The 25,690-nt window shown below is 39.1% G+C and overlaps 1 protein-coding gene across 13 annotated transcripts in view; it reads right to left on the bottom strand.

Annotated features, from left to right (window-relative positions):
- LOC131676606 (RNA-binding protein Pasilla) overlaps nt 1-25,690 on the bottom strand; it is a 134,717-nt gene that overhangs the window by 66,599 nt on the left and 42,428 nt on the right. For 10 of the 13 annotated variants that reach the window (XR_009303208.1, XM_058955754.1, XM_058955758.1 and 7 more), the window contains one exon: nt 8,638-8,730. The exons of the other annotated variants lie outside the window; for them this stretch is intronic. Coding sequence is in view for 9 of the 10 variants with exons in the window: in XM_058955754.1 (XP_058811737.1) it covers nt 8,638-8,730 (93 nt within the window). In the remaining variant the exon portion in view is untranslated. The remainder of the gene's footprint in view (nt 1-8,637; nt 8,731-25,690) is intronic. 13 annotated transcript variants of the gene reach the window in all.

The raw sequence follows: 25,690 nt of genomic DNA, 5'->3' as shown, positions 1-25,690 counted from the left end.
CGGCGCCATTGTTAGGAATTGCGGCTCGGGAATAGTTCATATTGATGCACATGGGGGGGCAAAGTAAATCAAAAAACAAAGGCCTGGAAGTGCTTTTCGACTCAGCTCCGTGATAGTGGGAAACGTTCTCATATCTCATAGATGACAGAACTCAATCAATATTGGTATTCGAAGTTGCATATCTAAATTAGTCATATTTCACTATTTTCGGCACTTAATCCAAGCACGTCGTTCAAGAAGATATCCGCAAGAAATAATTTCTGATTTGGCAATCAATCTGCGTATGTGTCGAAATCACGACTAAATTTCTGGAACAATGTACTGTGAAGAGTTTTTATCTATTTCTGATGGACCACAACGATATAACTCTATTTTGGGCTGATCTATTTTCATGTTTGATTTGTGGTACGTGGCTAATAATATGCATTCGTACAAAATGTGAAATTCCATCAAATTCTTCCAACTGAAATCCCAGCAAGTTTTCCCAAAAAGGCTCGGCAATTGTGAGCGAAACTCTTTAAAGGGTAATAAACCTTTTATTTTTCAAAAAATCGAAAAAAAATATTACTTCATCTGAAAATACAACTCCTTGAGAATATTTTGCCAAATTTTCACAGAGATCCGAGCAATAGATCGAAAGTGACAGCGCTTTGAAGCGCGCTTCGTCTACCTAACTTGACCTGAACGTAACTTGAAATTTTAAACTCGATTATCTCGAAATGTCGTTTCTTTCAAAAATTGCTTGCCGTGTTTATTGGATAAGATTTTTTAAATGCAATTTTGAGAGCTTTAAACATAGATTTTTAGGAAAAACGTTCCCGCATGCAGGAAAAAATTAATATTTTTTCAACTAATCGTAAAAGTACGAGGAATACTCGAACACTAATGATTTTTTTTGGTTTGGGAATTTTAGATATTCTGTGATCCCCGCAAGCCTCCTCAATAAAAGGATAAGCCCGCCAATCTTCAATATATTTTTATGAGATAATGCTTGTTTTTTTCACTGAAAAATGAGCTATCAAAATATTATAACTTTGATGTAATAAAATCATTGCTTTATTTATGTCTTTACATAATATTAACCGTTCAAATTTTTCTCGCAAAAAGATATGTAACCCCTTAAGCACGTGCACTTGTAAAAATGGCCTTCAGTGTGAAAAGTATCTGACAAATGCAACGTGAAAAAGAAAAAAACAACCCTTCAAAGACCTCCGTCGCGGCAGGGGCACAAATTACAATCTACGCAATCGGCAATTTGCCGCTGTATTAGTCGGTTATTGTGCGACCGAACCCCGACCAGAAGCCAGAAAGAAAAGACAATTTTTGCTTCAAACAAGCTTAATATTCTTTCATTCCATTCTCCTGCATTCCTGCACATTCGCCATTTGGCAGTAACCATGCAAATTACAGTACTTAGTGAAAAGTGCGATGCTGTTTTTTTTGTTGCTACTCAACCCTGTATATTTACCCGCCTACTACGGTCAGAGAGAGAGAGAGTCGTGCGCAACATGTGATTTCAATTAGGCTCACCACCGCACTCTGCTGGTTTTGAGGTGACTGGTGACAACAGAGTGTGTATTGTTGCCTCCTTTGATCTTCTATTTTCAGCTCGTATACCAATGATGCGGTTATCATGTATGACAGGTGCGGGCGGGTGGGTTTGCTTTTAAAAATTCATAATTCTACCGTCATCATTTTGAAGTAGACCAAGCAGGTATGGTTTCAGGTGTGCGACCGGATGCACAAACACAGATGTAATTAATTTCCTTTTTTTTCACCAACCTGATTCCCCATTCCCCTATTTCGGTGACCTGGATATTTCTCTTTTTTCCTGCAATAGGAAATCAAGCATCGTGTTGTCTTTTAACCTATTTTACGTTTTCCGTCATTGGAAGATGGGATTCACGGCACCTCCAACACTGGGCGCTGATAACATAAACAGTCATTAGAAAGCGGACACATTGTTTCACGGTGATAACGAGTTGTGAGGCTTCTTTGGACCGATTTATTCACTACTAAGGATTTTATTGTTCCTTAACTTCGAATTTAACTCTTGATATGTGGCCTCTAGTCATCGAATAGTTAATGTCCTCTTTAAATTAGTTATGGAACTAATTCAAACTTTGTCTCATCAGAATTTGACATTAACTTAGTGTCAGGACTAAGCTAGGGCTGGATTGACGTTAACTCCAAAAACGGAGACGCAATGTGTGTTCCTGAGCAAACTCCTAGGCAAGCGTGATGTGCCGCAAGAAAAGCAGTTCTGTTAAGCTGATGAGAACCGGTGAAATTGAAATTTGGTTCGGTTTAACAAGCATGCATCTTGCTTGCTAAGCCGAACCAAATTTTGATTTCACCAGTTTTCATCAGCAGAAGTCCTTTTCTTGTGGTACATCACGCATGCCTGGGGATTAGTTCAAGAACACAAATTGTGTCTCCGTTTTTGGAGTTAGTGTCAATTCAGCGCTAGCTTAGTCCTGACACTATGTTAATGTTGAATTCTGAGGTAATTAGACTAGATCAAGCTTCCTGATAAAATGATTAGCTCAGTTGGATGATTGAATACTCATCTGTATCTTGAACTGGTTATAGCAGATCTTTATCTTTGTACTATGTAAGAGATACCCCCCGCTTCAGCAACTTAATTACCCTTGTTCTCTTTATTACGTTACAAAAAGAGTTCGTCGATGAATTTCTGGATTAATCGTTGACAAATCGGAGCCAATAACCGTGATTTTTCGATAAACATAGAATTTCTCATAAGCCGTTGAGATCTTTGACTGAATTTTTGATATATTCTATCAAGCCTGATCCCAACATTTTGGATTATGAAAAGAAAAATAAACTTAATGCTAATAGCTGTATTGTGCGACCAATCCGAGAAGGCCACAAAGCAAGAAAACAACTGAGTGCGTATAAGAAAAAGATTGTAGATTGATGGATTGACACGAGAAAACGGCCCTTTATTGATTTGCTTTGTATGTTTTCGGTAAATAGGAAGGGAAAGAGAAACCATTGAAATTCATCCTTTATTGAATATATAAGAGAACTTTAAGCTCTGCTCTTGATCGATGATGAAACCTATGCGAAAGCCGATTTCAAACAAATCTTGGGGTTCACATTCTACGCGACAAAAATTATTATTTGGCAAGGGATCCTTTGTTAAAAAAATACCAGTAATTTAATGACCAGGAGTTCGAAAGCATACCTCAACAAACGGATTTTATTCTTAATTAAGATGGATCAGTCACCTTTTAGCCAGGTCTAAGAAAAATTAGTAGAATCAGCTAGCCAACACAGTGATTGAAGTAGGTGTGCACCGACTGATGAGTGCGAGAATTTATTCGAAACAATTATGAGTGATATGTATCAGTTATTTTATTGAAATAAAATGTTATTATTTACGTTTCATCCAGTCTCATCGATAGCTCTAAATAATCTAGTTTTTACTACATTACGTAGTGGAATTTGACCTTCTGTTGCGAGAGACCTCGCAATCGATTGTTAGTTCATAGGGCTATTGCAGGAGCAGCGTCACACGCTCTTAACCCCCACCGCATCAAGACAATCAGTTTGATTCCAGTTTTAGACTATGGCGTAAGCTTGTTCAAGGTTCTGAAGGAATCCGGTTAATTTTGCTGCGAACCATTGCCATGAAATGTACGTTTAGATTTTTCAAAACCTTTTTTTTTGTTGGACACTGTGTGGCTTCAATTAAGTTATTAGAAATAACGTCACAAAAACTTTATAGAAGACATAGAAGCCATTATATCGAGATATGTAGCATTATATGAGATAGAGTCCTTAAAACAAGTTTTCTAATAGAGCACAGGATTCTTATGGAGCTTTTCCAAGAATATCGATCAGAACTCTGTTCAACATTTTTACAGAATTTGGCTCAGTGTTCAATATTTTAATGAAATCCTGTTGTTTTCAAGTCATCCGAATTCTGGTAAGAATTTCATCAGACTCGTGAGCAGAAATCTGTTGCAACCATGAGATGAACAATTCTGAACACGGTAATGTGAAAACATCAAGAAGAATTAATTCGGCTGTTGGCTGTTCGGGGTCCTTATCACAGACACGAACTCTAGTAGGGTTAAGTAAATTTAAATGAAGTCCCTTGGTGAAATACTGTGAAAATAGGGCCCCAGAATCCTTAGAATGAATCCATAATGATTATGAAATTAATTCAATCAGAATTCTAAAAATATTTCGATCAGAATCCTAATGAAGAAATAATCAGAATCCTGAGTACAAAATATTGAAAAGGATTACACTACAATGAGGAAGAAGAAATAGGAATGTTAATGTGTAGTAGCTTTATCAGTGTAATAGCCATCGTTTCCGCTTAATTTATAGAGCAGCGGGCATAGCGTAGTTGGTAAATCGATTGCTTTGTACGCAGCTCACCTGGGTTCCATTCCCCACCCCGCACAGAGGGTTAGAAATTTTTTCAAAAAGATTTTTCTAAACCGAAAAGAGACGAATTATCGTAAGGTTGAAAACCCTACAATCGAAAAAAAAACTTAATTTATGGTGCCAAAAATGTAAAGTACGATTCATCATCCAAAATGATGAATTTTCCATTCGCAAAGTGTTTACGGTGAAGTGTACGGTAGCAAATTGACGTTTCTTAGAGTTGTTTCGCTATATTTTAGTATTCGCTTACCTTTACAATAAGCTAGATTGGTTTTCTTCAAAATACAGTAGACAGTTGAGCTTGAAATAATAAATTTTCGTGCTAATTTGTAAGTTGATTGGTCTTGTAATGTTCATTGTAATATTTCAAATAGTGAAATTAAATGGAAGAAAACCTTTGAAATATTACTGATTGTCGAATGTTTTTGGCACTTGGCCGCACAATTTTGTTTGTTTGTTTTGGCCATTAATTTCTTTCCATTTTCTGTCTTTTTCACAGCACGACAATCAGTCGAAAATAGTTACACGCGATATTGGTTTGTCTTTGCATTTTTGAAATACTCTGAGGTAGGATGTACTTGAAATGAGATTCAATAAGAAATTAAAGATGAGTTTAAGCAAACTTCTTCGAGAAAGAAGAAGTAAACAAAGAGACGCTCACAAGACTGGTTCAAATTAATGAGCAATGTAGGGAAGTTTGAATAAAAGCCATTCCATAGAGGTGCGTAAATTGGTAAGAGTTGGTCGGTTATAGGCCTTATTTTCACCAGGTAACGTAGCTGTGAAAATGGGACCTCATTTCGGCTTCTTTGTTCGAAATCGTACTATTTTTTTGGGGATGCATACTAACTTTATTCTTACATTAAAATAGAGACAGTTGAAAATACGAAAAAATCTGTTCATAAATTTATGAACAAATTCAAGATTTCTTAAAATGAACCATTTACGAAAATCGTGACCAAGGGTCCGAAATCATGAATAATAAACCTCGTATTCATGAAACTGCGAATATTGTGAGTTCTATGAAATTGCTCACTAAAATATTTTAAGACCATGCACAAAATAGTATATTTTAATAGGTATATCATGCAAGTTGAAGCGCATTTTTTTTTTGATTTTGTGAACTATTTCAAGTGAATATTTAAAGTTCACGAATTCATGAATATTTTGATTTTAGGAACTATTTCACGAGTACGAATGGTGAGTAGAGAATAATATACTAGGAATCACGAATAAGTTCACGAATCTATGAATAATATTTTATAAACTATTTTACGAGCACGAATGGTGAATCGTGACTAATATACTAGGAATCATAAACCAGTTCAAGAGACATTAATGTATCCATGAATAGCTCACAAGCCCAAGAATGTTATTTAAAATTTTGTGAAATATTTCACAAGCGTGAATGGTGAGTCCTGACCAATGTGCTAGGCATCATGAACTAGTCTTCGAATCCATGAATATTTCGATTTTCAGAACTACTTCACGAGCACGAACGTTGAGTTAGTTGAATCAGTTCACGAATAAATGAATAATAGTTCTGTGAAATTGTTCACTTGAAATATTAAGATCATTCACAAAATTGCATATTTTATGAGCTGTACCATGGAAGTGCGAGTGGGTTTATGTTTTTTTTTCGAGCACGATGGATGAATAGTGACTAACATACTAAGAATCATAAAGCAGTTCAAGAAGCATGAATGTATCCATAAATCATATTCCGAGATTCATAACATAGATCACGAGAAAATATCAAGGCTGTTTCGATTTTGTGAACCTATTCCCAACCATGAAAACCAGATCTTGATCAAGATGTAAAAAATCATGAATTAGTTCGCGCCGTAAACAATGTTCGCGAATATGCGAAAGGAACACGGTTATAAAATAGAATTTATACATGCATAGTTACATACACGTTAGCACATGCGACATACAAACGCACACGCGATCGAACACGTTAACATACAAATGCTCGAGCCCTTCGCGATGACCAACGGGAGAACCGGGTCTAAATAGAGTTAAACGGAAAAAAATTCTTCAAGCAATTGCTTCCATTTAACAAAATCAATTTCATCGTAAAGCTTTCATCGTTAATCGGTAAACTTGACTCGTTACAAACACAAAAGCGGGCTGCGAATACGCTTAGCCTTGCGTACGGGGCATTTCTGTCACACGCGCCAATGAACCAGATTTCGATGAACCTAAATCGCGCTTCAGCCGGTTGCCAAACTATTTCCGTACCAAAATGATGCGCAGTTCGCTCCCCATCAAACAATCTCAAACCACCATCGACTATTGCAATAAACAGAAGCACAATATAGCGTCTCCTATTCAATCCAATCAAAACCAACAGAGAAAAAGAAATCACTTATTTCAATTCACTCCCACACTTTTTATAGCATCAATCTTTGCCCGCCCCAAGCCTGCCTGGTGACAGCGAGACTTTTGCGGGGTTACGAACCATTATCGACCGACGCTTGACATTATTTTTACCGCGCTCGGCCTACTACTACTTGCTCTCTTCAATGTAACCCCAGTTTCAATCGTCGACGACAGGCCTCATTGAATTTCGGCTCAAGGCCAACTGCCGCCGTCTGCACGGTGACGAAAGTTTAGTCTACTCTAGTCTCTAACCACTCATCGATCAGCTTCGGTGTTCTTCAGCAGGCTGATGAGAAAGGAGTTCATGATCGAGGTGACGACCCAATTCCTCACCCCTCGTGAAAAAGCTCGTAACAGAGTAGAACCCGTCCCGGGCTGCGAAGACCCAAGTGAGAACAGGTGGACCTCGCCAAAGAGAAATAAAAAAAGAGTACGGCACGGAGTGGGTACTGGGCACCTAGATTTATTTTTAACCCGTAATAGCAGCCCGAAAAATTGAAACGGTAAGCGTGAGGGACCTATGAGTGAATAGGGGAAATCAAACAGCGATTTTTGTTTCGCGTCTATTATGTATCGCTCTACCGTTGGCTGTTTATTAAATAACTTAGGAAACGGTTGCTTTAGAAGTGGGGGACGCGTAGACGAACGAAAGGGGGTTAAGTGCGCGAGAAGGTCAACATAAAATGAATCGGAGACAAAGAGAAACCAAGTGAATGGTAATAACCGTGTAAATCATCTCGTGCCAAAAGGTGTGTGGTTTCGAGAGCAAAGGGCTCAAGTGGAGAATGATGATCTAGAGTCTGAATTGAATCCATCTATCGAAGGTGAATTTAATTTACTAGAAATAAGTAAGACATCAGATCTAAAATCAATTGTTGTCGGAGCTATCCAAGGCGATCAATAGTGGTTGTGGATGCATCAAGGTAAGCAGGATACTGTTCCACACAGATAATTTCGCGACTGACTCGCAGTTAAAACCCCGTTTGAAAGGTATCTGTCCATAGCTTTCTGTTCCAAACAAATCTTTTACTGCACTAAAGTATTGAATACTCAGTACATTCGGCTTGCTTGGATGCCAAATGAAGTTTCAAAGTCACCAGCTTACAGTCCTTGAACCGATTGAGATTTTCCCGGGATCAAAGCAACCCGAAAGTTGCTGGTCAAGCCGAAAGGTACACAATAATACCACTTGTCATTTTGCACAACAAAAAATTCAAGCTTCACCCTAGATGATAAGATCCTTAACGAATCTCGAGTGCTCTCGTACAAGCAAGCAGGCTTCTATCGTGACATTCTCTTTCCGGTTCGTGTTTCGCCCTACAGTCAATATCCCCGAAGGCTTGGAAATTTCAGCAATTTTCTCCGCAAAACGAAAAACGGCTGCGGCTCATTGTCGAGCGGAGCACGACACACAAAATAACAGCTCTTGTTATTGCGAAGCTGGGACGGGTAAGTGTGAGGCGCTCCGTCTCACACTCCAGCAAGCTCATCTTGATAGAACAGCGGGAGGCTGAGTGACATTTTAATTGAAAATTGCCTTTCACCTGAATACGGTTGAGGACAAAAAGGATACCCCCAGTGTCCTACCTGTCGCATTGTTACATTGTTCGACGCAAAGCCGTTCGAGTGAACCACTCCTTCGAGGGGTTTGAGGGCCTGCGTTCATTATTAGGGCAGATAGCTACAGCTTTTTTTTCTATCACGGACGTCAAAGGTAAGACAGACTATACTCTATCCGGTGAGAGTGCGGTAATTGGAGTGTGTCGTGATTTAGTGAACCGTTCCGGATTGTGGTAAGTATAACAAATCTGGTCAAATCTTTCAGCCTACCTGATGAAATGATCGGTGAGTTAGATTGTTGATTGAAATGTGAAATCATCTCGGCGTGGCGAAGGCCATCGGAGAAGGCATCTGGGAACTTACCTAGTGAACGGAAAGAGAAATAGAAAATATTGAGAATTATCAGTACATAAGGCATTACCGGCGGTGCAATAAATAATTGCGCTAGAATAAACATGAACACGTTTGCGCTTTCGGTGTTATTAGAAGCGATTGGAAAGATGCATAAAGGAAGATGAAGGACCGGGGTAGATTGTACAGCAGCACCAGCAGTAGTAATCGAGATGATACGTAATTTAGCCCACCTGTGCGGTTCTGAATTGATGTACGGAATGTATTCAGCGAGCAGCAACTATTTTATGTAATTAATCTTTTGCAGTATGATGATGAAAGGCAACCAATGGCTCTAGTGGGTATGAGTGAAACCATCTGTTTGGACTGAGTGTGAGTATCCGGTTCTGCTGTTGTTTCAGATCTCGGCGGCATCGCCCTCGGACGGACGGTTAGGTTTCGCTGGAAGTAAAGAGGCCGATGCTATTCTGCGGAAATTGAACGCTTCCCGCCACCGACCAAGCCAGCACTCTACAAACAAACCAATTTTGTCTAAATGGAATAAGCAGTTTGGGATTTTTCGTTGGTGGAATCTTGCTTTTCAATTTAGTGAATGAGTTCTACCAATCAAAAAAGTATTAAGACTCTTGGGCGTAAATACAAAACTACATGTGCTTTTAGTCAGCTCCGTTAAAAACAGTAACGATAATCAATCGGAACCGGAAAACTAGTGCAAAATGAAATTGATCGATCGCGTTTGGCACGCCACAATAATCAATTTCCCCGGTTTCAATGCGGTTTTGTGTGTGCGGGTATCTGTGCATGGTAAACCGGCTTCAAGACACTGCCGATTTCACGCTCACTGTCGCTATGTTTGCGCTTTGCCACTGTTACTTTCGGAGCAAACGGAGCACTGCGGCGGGAACTCAGTAGAACCGATTTTTTTTTTTCATTTCAATCGGAAGATATATTCATCATGCTTCCAGCTTGGCATGACTGGCGCGGTGATTACTGCGAGAGCGAGAGTGTTTTCGGGTGGGAAATTTTGCTCTCTGCGGTAATCGCACGCTTCCGGTTTCACTTTCCCCCCGACTGAACTGGTTACGCGGACAGGGAAATTGATGTGCCCTCGGATGGAAAAAGAATGTGTTGTTCGGGGAAAAGGAGAATTGATTCGTAGTTTTTGGTCCAGTTCCGGTGCTTAGGGATTGTTTTTTTTATTTTGCGATAGTAAGTAGGGCGGCCACTATCAAAGTATGTTAAAAAATGGCGGATTGTCGTCCACAGTATCAAGGACAGAAAATTGTTAAACGTCTTGTAGAAGGTGTGAACGATTAAAGTTCACGTAAAGAATTCTAGAGGGTCAACTATCCAACATTTCTCAGTATTCCGGGATAGAGTAATTGCATCTCAATTGAATTGAATGTTTGCATGATTAATGGCATGTTAGAGGTTGCTATTCGAAACAACGTGTTCTGTCATGTGAGTAAGACACGACATGGGTACGACGTGTCGTGCATGATGCAACTGTATACAGAACTCTATAACTATTTTTTCCGAGATTTTGAGCAATTTCGATTATTTCTAATTCATTGCTCAAAATTGTGTTGACTGAAAAAAGTCAAATTTCTCACATTCCGCGCCTACTGCTTTAACAAACCTAACCTGTTTTAATCGCAATGAAAACCACACTCATCCGACCACAGAATGTTGGCAGGATGTAACATTGGACGACACATTCCTCCGTGGGATATTCCTCACTGTGGTGTAGTTTTTATTTTCTATGTATATCATTTTGCCACTTCATGGTTGACCGCCGTTAGGAGGGAAAACATTTTTTTCTGCAAACTACGAGAACGCGACTGAAACAACAGCAAGCCTAGAAGCCTGCTTAGTTTCAATGTGCGCACGATGGTTTATTTAATTATCGCGAGCGTGCCCTTCCTCGCTCGAGACCCCCCCCCTCCGTTCGTCATCGACACCATCGGCCATACCGCCGAGGGACACACAATTAGAAGGCGAAATGTGTGCCCATGCTAAACCATATGTGAGCGCGCGTACTTACGAAATCGTTGTTTTCTGTTTTGCTTTCGATATCTGCATACACACGAAAACAAAAGGCACTAACAACAATAACAAAATGCCGATTTGCTCTTTGATGGTCGCGTATCAGACGGACGGACAGACGAGTTGTTGCATTGGATCGCGCTTGGCTGACTGACTGACACAGTCTGGTCTGGTAAAATGAATGAATTTATGCTTTTCCGCTTGGCTAACAGCTTAATAAAGCATGTTATGATTCGTTAATTGCAATCCAAGCAAACGGAATGTTGTTGCACTTTAAGAATGCATTTGACCTGTTTTTTCTGCAACATTTGCTTTTTTATAGCAATAGGTAGACGGCAGCCATAATTTTATAGCACACTTAAATTTAATCGAATTTTCATACAATGAGTTGGCACCTGTCGCGCTCCCGCTGCCAGAGCGCACCAATCTCAGGTGTGAGTACTTCCCAGAGCGACCGGGTATCTATTTTTAGCCGGTTTTTAGGTGGACCGCAGGAGCCAAAAAATACAACGATCACATAGGAACGAGCGTGGTAGTGAAAATATGTGAACCACTTAACTCCCTCCCGAAACGTACCTCATGCGACTGGTCTATCCGTACGTGCATTGTGGGGGGCATTTGCGTAACAGTTGATAGTGCTCCGTACAGACAATAAACAGTCATTTAATGTTAACCAAAATGTCATTGGAGTTTTGTATCTGTTTTTTCCTTTACCACAGTGTTTAGCTGAAGCTTTGAAGCTAGGATGAAATGGTTTCGATAGTTTTTTTTTGTTAAGTTTAATTTTTGTGTTTCGAATTTATTTCATCAGTAAATAGCACCAACTGGCTGTCTAACGGGTGTTCAATTAAATATGAGAATGATTTCAATACCTTTCTGTAACTAAAGCAAAGAGCGTAAATGTTTTTCTCTCCAAGAAGTTTGCTCTCTGGACTCCCTAGAAATGGGTGGCAGTTCAATCGAAGATGGCGTTGAAACAGCAAGCACTCCGCGAGCGTGTTGTATGGTTTTACGAAACGCATAGTCATCGTGGAAACAAAATTACGGTAAACCACTTTCGAGACGAAAACGTGAGTAAAGTTTACACGCATCCCTGAGCGTGGAGCGGAAGGCTGGTAGCGGCTGGTTGGCGAAGATAATGAGGAAGAAGAAGAAGAAGGAAGCGTTGAAAAAGCTGTTCGACAACAAGGACGGAACGATTTAGCATGACGCCGGCAGAAAATATCACTGCTCCCGGGGGTGGGCGTAGCGTAGTTGGTAAATCGATTGCCTTGTACGCAGCGCACCTGGGTTCGAGTCCCGACCCCGCACATAGGGTTAGAAATTTTTCATAAGAGATTTTCCTAACCCGAAGAGGCGAATGACCTTAAGGTTAAAACCTCTATAATCGAAATAAAAAAAAATCACTGCTCCCATACCTTGATTCACCGAACTCTCAAGATGGAGGACATCAACTGTTGGAAGAAGACTCGGTCCCCCGAGCACAGTGCACGGACGAACAGAGAGCGATCCTGAAATCGCAGTGCCGGTGGATGATCCAAATAGTTCACACTACACATGTGAACGTCTAAAGAGGGTCTGGTTTGCTGACGAGAGAGGGAAAATGCTATCTCGCACAACAACTTCCGTTTAAAGTCTACTTTCTACTTTTTCCCGAATTCGAGTCACAGGAGAGCAAAATGAACGACACTCAGTAGCCGCCTCCCAATCTTGCGTTGGTTCTTAAGGAAACATTGTCCTTATTTTGCCGTTATGTGCCATACGAAGGAGTCTTTGTGAGATGGAATATTTTCTCCATGTGAGCATAGAGCTTAACACAAAAGCACAGCCTTAACCACAAAAAAATGCGGAGCTGCTGAGCTACCCACATTGATCCGTATCCAGTGAATGAATTCTGTAAAAAAACTTCAATTACGCCGTTTGGAAATTTTCAGAGAGGAAAACAGAAGGGAACAAAAATTTCTTGATTGGCAAGCAATTTGTCTCATTGGATTTGAAAACGATTTTTATCACAAATCGAATTTTTTTACCTCTGAAAAATGGAATTACGGAACAATTTACGATAGTAAAAGTAAATTTTACCTAATTGATCATCTTCCAACTTAATCTCAGTAGGTAGTTCCACAAAACGTTCGTTCAATACCTCTACTACAACCCAAAACAACGCTTCTGTTTTGCATATCGCAACGGTATAATAATAATAGAATTATAACCAGATTTGCCAGATTATTAGATTAGTTCCATTAAGCGATCGTCGAAAGAGGCTACACATCAAGTCAAAACAACACTGCTGTCGATCCCTTCGATCTGGCTAGCATTACTGAAGAGAAGTTAGAATTTTTAACGGTGAAGGTGCCATTTATTATGTATTGTGAAGTCCTCAACACGCCACGCAAGAAATTATATACCTTTTTTGCGACTTCAAGACAGATAAGATCGTTCAAGGCAATCTTGAAAGGATTTGGATTTGATGAATTGAAAGACTTACTAGTAATACCAATGAGGAAAAAAGCTAACGACTAACACACCGTCACGTACTAGAATTATGCAGGAGATTTATTTATTTAATTTAATAATTTCAAAAAAAAGTCATGAAAAAAAATCAGGAAAGTTTAGATATCCAATAAATTAGGAAAATCGAAGCAATCAAGCACACAAACAAATTTAAAAAAAATCATGAAAATAAGAAAACCTAGAAAATAGAAAACAGAAACGAAATCTAGAAAATAAAGAAATAATTAAATCGGGAAATTTGGAAAACAAGTATATATTACTAAAGAAAAAAATACATAAAAAAAGTAATAAGGATATCTCGAAAATCATGAGCAATAGTAAGGTGAAGGATATGAATTTTCTAGACCATTATTTTAAGAAAATAAACAAAATAACATAAAAACCATAATCCAAGCATGAAAAGAAAAATCCAAAATTAGAACAATCAATTAAATTAAAACCAAGACAATAAACAAAAAATTAAAAAAAACTGAATAATCAAATTAATCAATTAAAAAAAGGAAATCAATTGATGAAAATAACAAAAATTATAAAAATCTCAGCAATTAAAAAAGTTAAAAATATCAAGAAAATTAGTAAATTTAGAAAAAGTAAAACAAACATAACCAAAAAATTGAAATGATGCAATTTCAAAACGAAACTAGAAAATTCAGAAGATCAAGAATATGAAAAACCGGAAAAATTTAGAAAATGAACGCAATCAAAATTATCTACAAAATCAAAACAACGAAAATAGAACAGAAAATAGTGAAAAAATAAAAGCAGGATTCTGCTGAAACGAAGTAAAAATGCCAATTTCACAACTAATTCAGAAAAGTAGGAAAATCAAAAGAAAAGAAAACATCAACATTATCTAGAAAATCGAAAAATCAGAGGAAAAAATGAAAAAAATTAATGCAAAAAAATTCAGCAGGATCCAAAAATCTAAATAAAGAAATCCAAGAAAATCTAAATAGTAAGAAAACAAATAAAATTAAAAAAAATGAACGAAAAGATTCAGAAAATAAAGAATATATATATCGAGAATATCTGGAAACAAGTAAAAATTAGTTAAGGAAAACAACCAAAGTAATATGGACATCACGAGCAATAATAAGGTGAAGGAAATGAATTTACTGTACCATACTATTTAAAAAAAATCATGTTTTAACTAATCATTTCAGAACATCGAAAATATCGTACGATCGAGAAACTTAAGAGCAATAAGAAAAATAAGAGTGTTAATAAGTTAAATACGGAGAAGGGTATTTATGAGCAGGACCATATTATTTCAAGAAAATAAACAAAATCAATGAACTAGTAATTCAAGTAAAGAAAAAATTCAATATAAAGGAATCGCGGACATGAAATTTTTTTTTTTTTTTTCGAGAGTTGTCCTACTGGAGCTGTAGAGCTAGGTTCTCGGAAGGGCTCCCCGTCAGAATCACATACTACAATTTGCAGACGAGACAGGCAATGTCGCCCAGTAAAACACTGCAATAGGCCAATTGTAGCGGGCCGTGATTCTGAATGTGATATTCATTGTACGGTTCAGGCATGTGCGGGCGTAGGGACTCGGAATCGCGTGTATCATCGCGAAGGGCTCGAACATTTGTACGTTAATGTGCTCGATCGCGTGTGCGTTTGTATGTCGCGTGTGCTAACGTGTAACTTCGCGTGCATAAATTCTATTTCATAACCGTGTGCCTTTCGCATATTCGCGTGTGTTCTAGAATGATCGCGCGCGGACCGTGAATCTGATACTTAATTTTTGATTTTTGGTGTACGGTTCAGATTCCAGAAGAAAGTGGGTTCTTACATATCATTAGAATTCCCATTCATGTCGCCGTAGAACGCGTGGTCTAGTGGATATGAGCTTTATTATTATTTTTTTTTTTTGATTGGTCCAACTGAATGTATGGACCTAAATTGCTAGAATGAAGGCTAAAGATTTCCGGACGTGACCGATTCATGATCGCGCGCGTTTGCGGGTTCGCGTTTGAGACCGCGTTCGTAACGTCGTAAGTACTAAAACGTTCACACAATTGCCGGAGTGTTATCAAGTTTACGCGATCTCGGACATAGGTGTGCGTAGATGATCGCGAAGGGCTTAAGCGTTCGTATGTAGACGTGTTTGTCGCGCGTATGTGACGCGTGAATAAATTCGATTTTAAAACCCTGCGGCCAATCATATATTCGCGGACCGTCATTCTGATCTTTAGCTTTCGGCGTACGGATCACATTCTGACAGGGAGAGAGTTACCCCATATCACTAGAGTTTCCGGTCATGTCGCCATGGAACGTTTTGTGTAGTGGATATGGGAGTTATTTTTCAATTTTATTATTTTTTTTATTAATTAACAAGGACCTAGATTGTTGGTACCGAGGATAGAGACTTCCGGACGATCCCGATTCATGATGGCGCGAGCGCGGGAGTTTGTAGGTTGACGCTTGGGATCGTGTTGCTAAGTTTATGAGTGCTGAGATTTTCACCTTATCACCGGGGTGTAATCATGTTTGCGAGTTCGTAGGTTGCTTGGAAAATCGCGAGGGGCTCTAACGTTTGTGCGCTGACGTGATTTGGTAACGTGTGTTCTTGAATGGTCTCGCGAACCGTGAGTCTGATATTAAATTTTCAGTGCGCGGTTAGAATTCTGGCAGAGAGTGGGATCGTTTATATCGATAGGGTTCCCGGTCATGTCGCCATGAGACGTGTTGTCTAATAGGTATGGGCGTATTTTCTTAATTGGTCCAGCTGAAGGCATGGACCTAGGCTTCTAGGATCAAGGATAGACTTTCGGACGTGACCGAGTCGTAATCGCGTGCACGATGGCATTTTTGTAGGTTCCCGCTGAGACCGCGTTTGAGAATGTGTGAGTGTTAAGACATTCACTATCACCATCTTTGTTGACCCATCTGAAGACGGGTGTAGAATGGCAGTATAGGACTCGAAAAGAAGAAATAAAAGACAATATATGAGAGACGTAATAGATTAGATAGGTACAAGATACAGCTGAAGTTATGATCATCACATGAGACATACATTAGTACTTCAAACACTACTAATACTTGAATAGCCAATCACCACACATAGCACATCCTTTCTCAATTATCTATTTGTTACTGGTTGATTGTTGGTTATGAGCTGGTAAATAGAGGAAAGGTATAGAACAGATAAAAGGCTCATATCAGCCCTCCCGGCCTCCTCGACACACCACTATCGAGGCGTATTGTAATCAACATCTTGAAGCGGGCTTCTTATATAAATCAAATCCTCAGTAGTCATATTGTTTGGTGGATTATTAACATGAGAACTAATTAACCTCTAGGAGTAGAACTTGGTGCAAATAAAAACTAAAAAGAGCGAAGGTCCTTATATTTAGATAACTCTATTGAATATATTGTGGCTTGATGATGTTTACAATACCGTCAATCCCATCAACCTGCGAGAGGGAATCGCGGAAATGAAAAAAATTGAACTAAAACCAATAAAAATAAAGAATACAAAAAAGTCGCAAAAATTTAAAATTTCAAAGAAATCCATTAAATTTAGAAGATTAACAAAATGTAAAAACATAAGAGAATCAAAATATCTAGAAAGTTAGAAGAATTACTGACAATTACGAGCATCAAGAAAATCACGAAAATTAATGTAATTACAAAAATACAAAATCAGGAAAATTGACAAATTCAAGTAAATAAAAACATCAAAAGAATAAAAAAAAGTGATTGAAGAAAATCAAATAAAAAGCAAGGAAATCAAATACAAAACAATAAAATCATTAACATCAACAATGTCGAAAAAAATCTAGAAAAGATAAAAAGGCGAAGAAATCAAGAAAATTAAGGAATAAAAAATCAAGAAAATTTAGAAAATCCTATTTTAAACGTAACGTAACGTCTGTATTTTTTTATAAAATAAGATTTGAAATGTCGCTCTTTATAAAACAGTTGGCGTCAAATGGGTCCCTTGATTTATCACTTATGCTGATTTCGTTTTTAGATCAGAGTTGCTCTAGGTTCGCTCGGAACTGTCACTTTTGTGTGGACTTTGTAAACATTAGAGCGAACCTAGGGCGACTCGATTCTAAAACCGAAAACAGCATTATTGTTTGACTCATACCTCATTTCGTTAAAGAAATATTTTTGCTTCAAATGTGGACTCATTTGTCAATTGTTTTGACGATACAGAATGTTAGTATTTTCGATACTGAAAAAGAGCTGGTAGTTTCATTCAATTTATGTATAAAAATGCCGCAATTAAACAATGTTTCCTCAAATCTTCATGCCAAAATACCACAAATCGAGGAGGCGCCTCTTGGATAATGTGTTTTGCGGTGCACATCGTAACTTAAAATCGGTTGTTTGCAAACTTTGCACAGTTTTTCTTCACGTCATTCCCCGGGTAATTATGGAAGCTTATATATTTTTTTGAGTTTTGAATTTTTCATTGCACTTTGAAGCCAAGAATCTTAATTTCACTGAAATTTTTTTAATAATTTGCAGTGAAAATTTAGGAAAAATGTTGTTCAAATGATACATTATTATACGGAAGTTAACACTCTCGGTATCGTCAAAAAACATTTTTAAGAACGATATGTTTCCACCGAAAATACCTTACTTTCCTCTTAAGGCAATTCATTGCCCGCGCTACAGGCGGGCAAGAAGACGAAACTTGTGCAAGAGGTTGTAGATCGGCAACCATGCTTAGGACACTCGAAAAGAATTTAATTTAATTTTCATTCCACTCGCCGCGTTTAACATAAAATGCATACGCAATACGGCTGAAGTAAGGGGTCTCTAAAACAGACAACCCCGTAGTTCAGCAAATTCTCGCACAACGGATTGTCATCGGTGACTACACCATCGATCTCGACTGTGCGAGGTGGAATGTAGACCGTGTAGCGGGTGAAGAACTCGCACCAAGCAATATCGTTTGCCTGTTTTCAACTTGCTATCACGAACCTGAGTTTTTCCGAGCGAATATTTGCAATTTCGGTCCCACCAAGCATCATTCTGCCAGGTGCTTTGAAATCTCCAACGATTTAGTTGGGTTTTGGGGGCAGAAAAAATGCTTCAAAGGAACCGGTGGAAAGTTTCGGATATCGTTTGAATTGGAGAGACTTAGTAATCGATTCTGAATCGACCTTAATTTGTCCGCCAAGACGGGAAAAGAGTCGATTTTTAAGCGTTTTATATCTAGGTATGCAGCAATTGTAGAGTTTTCATTTCTTCGATAATGATGTCTGTAAAAGCATTCTCAACAACTTTGTTGAAGACATGAAGTCTCTAACAAAATTTGTTTGAAGACTTATTTTTCTATATTTACTTCTAGACGAACCACCCAAAATAGGGGTAAAGGGCCTATTTCAACCCTGCTTCTATTTGCACACTATCCATTTGAAGCCATTGGTAAGAGCAGTGTCTGCCATCCTTGTGTAACGCATTGATAATTGGGGCACTCGATTCGAGTGTTCGTTGCGTACATCTATTGGTAGGTTAAAACGAAAGAAAGATGTTGATGTCAATTTATATACATTGTGCGGCACCTTACCTAATAGCAAGTAAAGCAGTTTCAAATGTACAACAAGGTAACAAAGGCAATTTTTAAATTTTGTTTAATAATTACATTAATTCAATTGTGTTAGCGATAGTATAAACTTAGACAGGCACGTCACTGAATTTGTGTCACATTTGTTTCTAACAAAACAAAATAAAAAATAAGCGAATGAGTTACACTGAGGTTAAAGTTTTCACAATCAAAGCATAAAAAGCAAATGAGCTAGGTGCGTTCTTGCATACCAAAATATAAAGAAATCTATTTATCTATCGCAGAAACAAGTTACAGGTTGACTGATATATAGCTCCCATTAGCATATTATAGCTTTTTCCTGTCATGTGGCAATTTGATTCTGAACATGGCGTAGTTGAGGCTATTCGCTGATAATAGAAAGGGTAAGAGAAAAATCCTAACAGTACTTTTGTCTAATCGGACGCTGAAATTTCTACACAAACGTAGATTAAAACAGTTTACTCGTAGCATTAACAGATTTATTTTGTTAAATCAACAAATTGTGAAGTAGCTAAAATGTATTACAATTATTAAGTTCCAACAAGGAAGTCTCCTTTCATCACTGATATTTGTACGTTCAATTAATTAACGAATCGAATCCGGACAAAATGCTATTCATAGGATCTTCTTAAAATCATGATACGAGTTTGCCACTGACTCAGCCATATTCACAGCACATTGGTGATTGCGTTCCTCTGAACCGCGAAGATTGATGATCCAAATAGTAGCGCTTGAAGTAGGAAAAAAACATCTCTGACGTATACGATCTAATGAATCTGATGCGAAGCTTCTCAAATATCATCAAACTAATTCGCGCTAAGAATACCACCCCCCCCCCCTTTGGTAAACATAAAAAAACGACCCACCAAGCGATGACTTTAATTAAATGGGTACATAAATCAATCCGACTCCCAATCAATATTAAGTTACGACGGGAGGGCGGGGAGGTGTAGCAGTAGCACACGCGCGCCTTCCTACTTAGTAACATCAACAATCACGAAATTTGATTACCAATCTCATTTGCCCGCTCTCCTAACCCGTTCCCATCAAAGCATGACAGCAACCCTTGCCGGGGTCCGGATTTATGATTACGATTTGCTGCGTTGAATGCCGGGCCAAAACCCGAAACCTTACATAACATGCGGAGTAGTGGTAGCATCAATTGGAGTGGAACTACATAAGCATGCATTCATTTCGGGAAAAGGTGAAAGAATCAGCAGCCAGCCAATCTTTCTTCTAGCAGCCATCAAAAGCCAATGAGTGAGCGAGCGAGAAGAGATTGGCGCATTTTTGGAAGACCTGCACTACCACTGCACTACCGCCAGGCCAGTTGAACTCGTTGTTAGTGTTCTAGTTTTTTTTTTGCATGACATGTCCCTCGCCCACATCCTTGACGTTGCTTCTGCTGTTGATGTCAGTGGCGGCGGCAGTGCCAACGGCAGTCATATAAAAATAATCCTTCTAGAGAAGCGCATTACATAAAATTGAAACACAGTGTGCCTTGAGGAAAGGTTGAAGGGAAGCACTGCAAGGACTTTCAGCTGGTTGCTAAAATATACATACACACAATTCTGCGTTTACTGTTGCAGTTGATTTGAGTGCTTCTTAGAGGAACTCACCAGTCACTCGTAAGACTGGTGACAGCACATGCGCCCTTCCGAGTACTAAAAATGTAACATCCCAGTAACCTTTGCTGCTAGCAAACATTGTTTCCAGTCGCCGCTTTCAGCTGATGGCATCCGAATGGTGTATGTGTTGCAGCACTAGTCGCTCATAAACACACATACAGAAGCCAACACTTTTTGCGAAGAGCGAACAAACATGTGCCCTTCGAACTCGTGGCCTACTTTCTATGTTTGCTGGTACTGTATGCCTGGTATGGCCCAGAATTCGACACGTGATTTTTACCAACACGCGCCCCGTCCAAACACCAACGCACGCATACATATAAGATGGTGCTCCAGGGGGATAGCTATGTAGCGAACGAATTCAATCAAGTGTCATCGTTTTTCCATCCCCTGCGGGTGGGAAAAGGATTGAAAATTGTTGGCCGCTAACTGTTTAACGTGGGGCGGGCGGTTGCTTGAAAGGGTCTGAACACGGAGCAAAATGGCCTACTTTGTTGTTGGCAGCAACGTTTCGGTGGGTTGTTTAAACATATTTATCAGAAGTTATTCCTCAATTTTTTAGAAATTTCCAATAAACATTATTTCAAAATGGTCTATCTAAATCTAGCAATCGCAAATAGGAACCGGTCGTGTAGGGAATCACGAAACATTTTAAGTATCTCATAAAAAATCGAAAATTTCCCTACAGGGAAATCACACGATTCCGATTACTGCTAACAATTAGTATGAGCATATCGCGTGACCCAGTTATTTTTTATGTTTCGGTGCTCATCGCGTCGTCGCAAAATTGCGAACAAAAGTGATATAGGATCACCGCTGACGATTGATCCCCGGGGTCCGGGGACTAGTTTGTCACGTTGTTACTGGTACTGTACTGGTTGCGAGGCGAAACAGCAGTGGATGTGGTATGTGAACTACCGATCTGATCTGTGGGTGGAGGTTGGGTGGCTTCCGGCCGGAGGCGGAAACGAGTCGGGAGTAATCAATTTACGTGAATGCAAGATTTATGGGTGAATAGTTACTCTGGAGAAAAACGGGGACACCATTGAAAGAGACTGCTCTCCGGAATGGTCTAATTGACACGGAAATCGGAAACGGTCGTCGGAATGTGAAAGAAACGGTTTCTGTCCGGCGGGGGAACATTTGAGATTGATGTAAAAGAATCGGTTGATATTGGAAAATATCTCTGATTGCATTATCAATCGGATGCGAATTGCATTCTCTGAATTAGTGAGCTGCTTTTCCGTATTTGTACTTGTACTGATTTTTTTTATAAAGCGTTTACCTATTTACAAGCGTAATCGAGAAATGCAAATGAAAAAAAAAACAAATGCAGTTCAGAAACGAAAAATTGAAATTTTTAGGACAAATTTTCAATTCGCTAATTTGAATTTGTTAATTTTGATCTTCATAAATCTAACAAATGTTTTGGAGCTCTTTCACTTAATTTATTGATCCGGTTTTCTCATTAAATTATCCTAAAATCAGAAATAAGAATCAGTAGTCAAATTTTTAAACTCGTCCATTGTTCCAACAAAAAACAATTTAGACAAAAATAACACTTGCCTTTTAAATCTCCCCATGCGTCCTCAAGTTACTGCTCATGAATGCGAAGTGGGGGCGGCAACCTTTACCCAATTCTCTCCAGCGATTTCCTTTTGTTCATAATCCGAACAAGTGGAATCAAAGGCACATAACCAGACCCACAGCAACCCAACTTCACCGCACCATCCTAAATAGGAGATCCCTATCGCAAGCTTTGAAGCCGTAAAATAAAACAATCCTTTACCAAATCGACTCTAAGTAGGCGCTGACACTGGCTCTAAGTAGGCAGCGAATTTGACAGTCAGCACCAAACAGGGGGTCACTTCATACTGCCTCCGGTATCAACAAACATTCGTTTGTCCTCGCCAAAGAACGGGTAATAAATATGATAATGCTGACCGACTAAACTTTGCACCATCGCCGATTCGGGACCGAAACAACGATCGAAATTTCCATAAAACACACGCATGATTATGCGTGTGGGTATTGGAAATTTAAAAGCAGCTTTTTAATTTCGACCAAAACTAGTGGGTATAAACTAATGATGTACCGTTAAAAAAAAAAACGTTCCCATGAGTCCGTTTTTTCCCACAGAAACGATGGCCATTTGCAAAAGGTGAAACTAATTTTGCTTGTAGCTTTTTTTTCGGTAGGTCATTCAACGATTTAAAATTGACTCTAGCGATCATAATTGATATGTTTTCTCATCAATCGTTGCCTTTTCCATGCAATTATTCAATTATGAATTTTTGATCACCACCTACTTAAGGGTCAAACAAAACGCCCCGTCACTGACGGACCATGTAGCGAGGCGAGGCGATGTTGTCATGGCAATTTTTGAAATTTTCAAAATAAGGTTTGACATCGCGTCACTCACGAAACATTCTGTTTAACACTCTATACTTGTTGCTTGCTCTAGAAGCGATAGCACAAAACGATTAACCAGTTACTGTTCCCCACAACCATTCGCTTGCACATTCCCCCGTCTTATGACGCTATTTCTAGATGCACGGATCAATTGAAATCAATCTATTTTTATTGTCCCAGCAAATGAATCCTCAGTTTCTTCCTGTCGCACCATCGCTGGCACCAGTCCATCATCATTCCGAAATAAAAGCTGTTTTTTCCTTGTCACAAAATTGAAACGCGTCGCCGCTTGCTATTTCTTTTTTTCGGTCAAACTCAGCACACCGAGTGACAGTTGTTGTTTGTCTGTTGACAACGGTGGCTGATAGTTATTTGCGGCCGCGCCACCACCGGTTGGGTGGAGGTGGAAGGAGCCGCCAACTTTGTCAAAGGGAGTGTAATGCATATCGATCATTAAGGTTGGCGGTTACCGCAGATGCTGATTACTTTTCGTCAAACAAGGGTGGCTGCGTGCAGGATCAAGGGGAGAAAATTGATTTCTTTCATTGCTTTGTTACACCCGGCCGAAACCCGCACGAATATTGGCTGACGTCACGTCAGCGATTCCGTACTTACGGTCGTGAGTTTAATGACTCATTGAATGACTGACTGACTGAGTGATTCGCTAGCAACCAGTAGGCGGCAGTGTCCTGTCCCTAGTTTTTCTGCATTTCTCGCCCGGGATGAAGGAAGCCTTATAGTAAACCACCGACTGCTGCGATGGAGGAAACGCTGAACTTGGGATGGAAATATGGTAATGCTATTTCCATTTTTTATATTCTCGGAATGAAAGAAAAACATTTTCGTCTTTGGTCGTTCCGTGGGAGCTACGATAGAAGGATTCACGCACCGTACTAATTGGGTCGAGCCGAGATGGGCTCCGTTAGGGAAGATAACGCAGATGGTAAAACTTGTCAGAAGGAGTTTTCATATTCGCGAGGGTTGGAATTTGATGAGGACCATTACCATTTTTCTTGATAGTTAACGGACCATTCTAATCTTGTTTCACGCTGGCACGAGCGAATTCGAATGGCCGAAGACTAAGGGCTTGGGAAATGTAAGAAACATTCACAAGGGGCAAACGATGCTGATAAATCTGACACAAATTTTCACAGATAAATTTGTGAAAAAGGCATGGTTTGGCAAGCAATTTGTTCATGCGGAAAGCATTTAAGCCTATGTAAAAGGATTAACGAATGCAGATGTTCACGTCCGATTTTGTTATATTTTAGTCGGATAATGCTTCTTTCCATTATGTGACTGGGGGCTTCTTTTCATTATGTGATTGGGTGGGGCCCTTGAACCAAAAATATGAAAGCTTTTCCTTTCTGCACAAGGCGGGAAAGATTCATAATTGTTGTACGTTTTTTTTCCTTTGATTAGTGCTACTCTAATCATACTCGATCACAACCCTACACATTTCATCATCAGCATTTATTGTACAGCAACAAGAAGATACCAAACACGTTGGCTTATAGTTTGCTTATAGCGAATCCCGAAATGGGTATTAGTGACATGACCACCATTTGAATTCCACGATTTGCGAAGAAGCAAACGTCCATGGTGTCAGAGATGCGCGACTGGAGAAACACCTCGTCTTGAGTACTCCAGTTTGTCAGTTCCCTCTTACGACTTGGGAGCAGAAACCCAGTGGATCAATTCTTGATAGAGATACTTTAACCCACCGGACGTCACACGGCCTCTAGGTTGGTTTTGTTCGGGGAAAGATAATAGACTGTTATCAACGTCCTAGTGGACCACAACCGCACACATTGGGACAAACGTTGCAAACCATCTGACCGTGCATCCACATGCTTCTCATTCGACTAGCGAGAGACGAATGAAGCACGTAACATAAAAAATGCATTCTGGAATTATATAACTTTCCTAAATTCCATTAGGTCTCTTAGGAGCACTATATTGACGGCTTTGCATGAAGTAGTCTATCAAATTTCGGTTTTCTGCGCCACTTTCGGAAGTTGTTGTGTTCTTCATAGAAGTCATACATAGTTCGGCATTTAATATAAAATTTTTCCAAGAGTTTAGTACAAAATTCCCTCATTTTTCTTCCGTGGTAATGACAAAAGAATATGAAAAACTTGGATCAGAAGAAACTACAACTGCATTAATTGCGCAGGAATCTATACACTTAAAAGACATATTCAACTTTAACCAACTTTCGCCTATGGGTGGCTTAGAGTGTGTGAATAATTGTAACTCAAGTTGTGCTCCGATCTTGATGAAATTTTGACTTTTTTTTAAAAAATGTGCGTAGCAAAGTGTACACCAAGCCTCGAAATCGAATCGTATATCGTGAATTGAGCTTGAAGGTCATTCAGATATAATTTGGCTAAAAATAATTCTAATCGCTGGACGACGCGGCGAATCCATCTTCGAGAGGGTTAGAAATATTAACGAGCAACGAACAGTGGCCAGAATCCAGCTCCGTATGCGGTTCGACCAGTTGCTGATGAAACTCGATGGATGTGCTTTGATACCAATGCGATAGTTGATTTCAACGAAATTCCGTGGCTTATAATTTATCGTTGTAAGTAGTAAATACGCATGGTTGTGTCCTAGTGCAAACATCGACTTATCGAAAGTTAGAGAGCTCATCTGCTGAACCCACAGCAATCTATTTCGTCCCAATAGTACTGTAGGATTCCCGTCCAAATTAAAAAAATAGGTCTTTAAGATTTAAGATTAGACGATGTTATGAACAAATTGGTTCAATACATTTTTCTTTCGGGGAGTAAATTTTTTAGAGTTCCATGCGTATGGG

Source organism: Topomyia yanbarensis, chromosome 1 (genome assembly GCF_030247195.1).
Source record: "Topomyia yanbarensis strain Yona2022 chromosome 1, ASM3024719v1, whole genome shotgun sequence".
NCBI lineage: Eukaryota > Metazoa > Arthropoda > Insecta > Diptera > Culicidae > Topomyia > Topomyia yanbarensis.
Note: the sequence above shows the minus strand (reverse complement) of the source record. Positions and strands in the feature narration are given on the sequence as shown.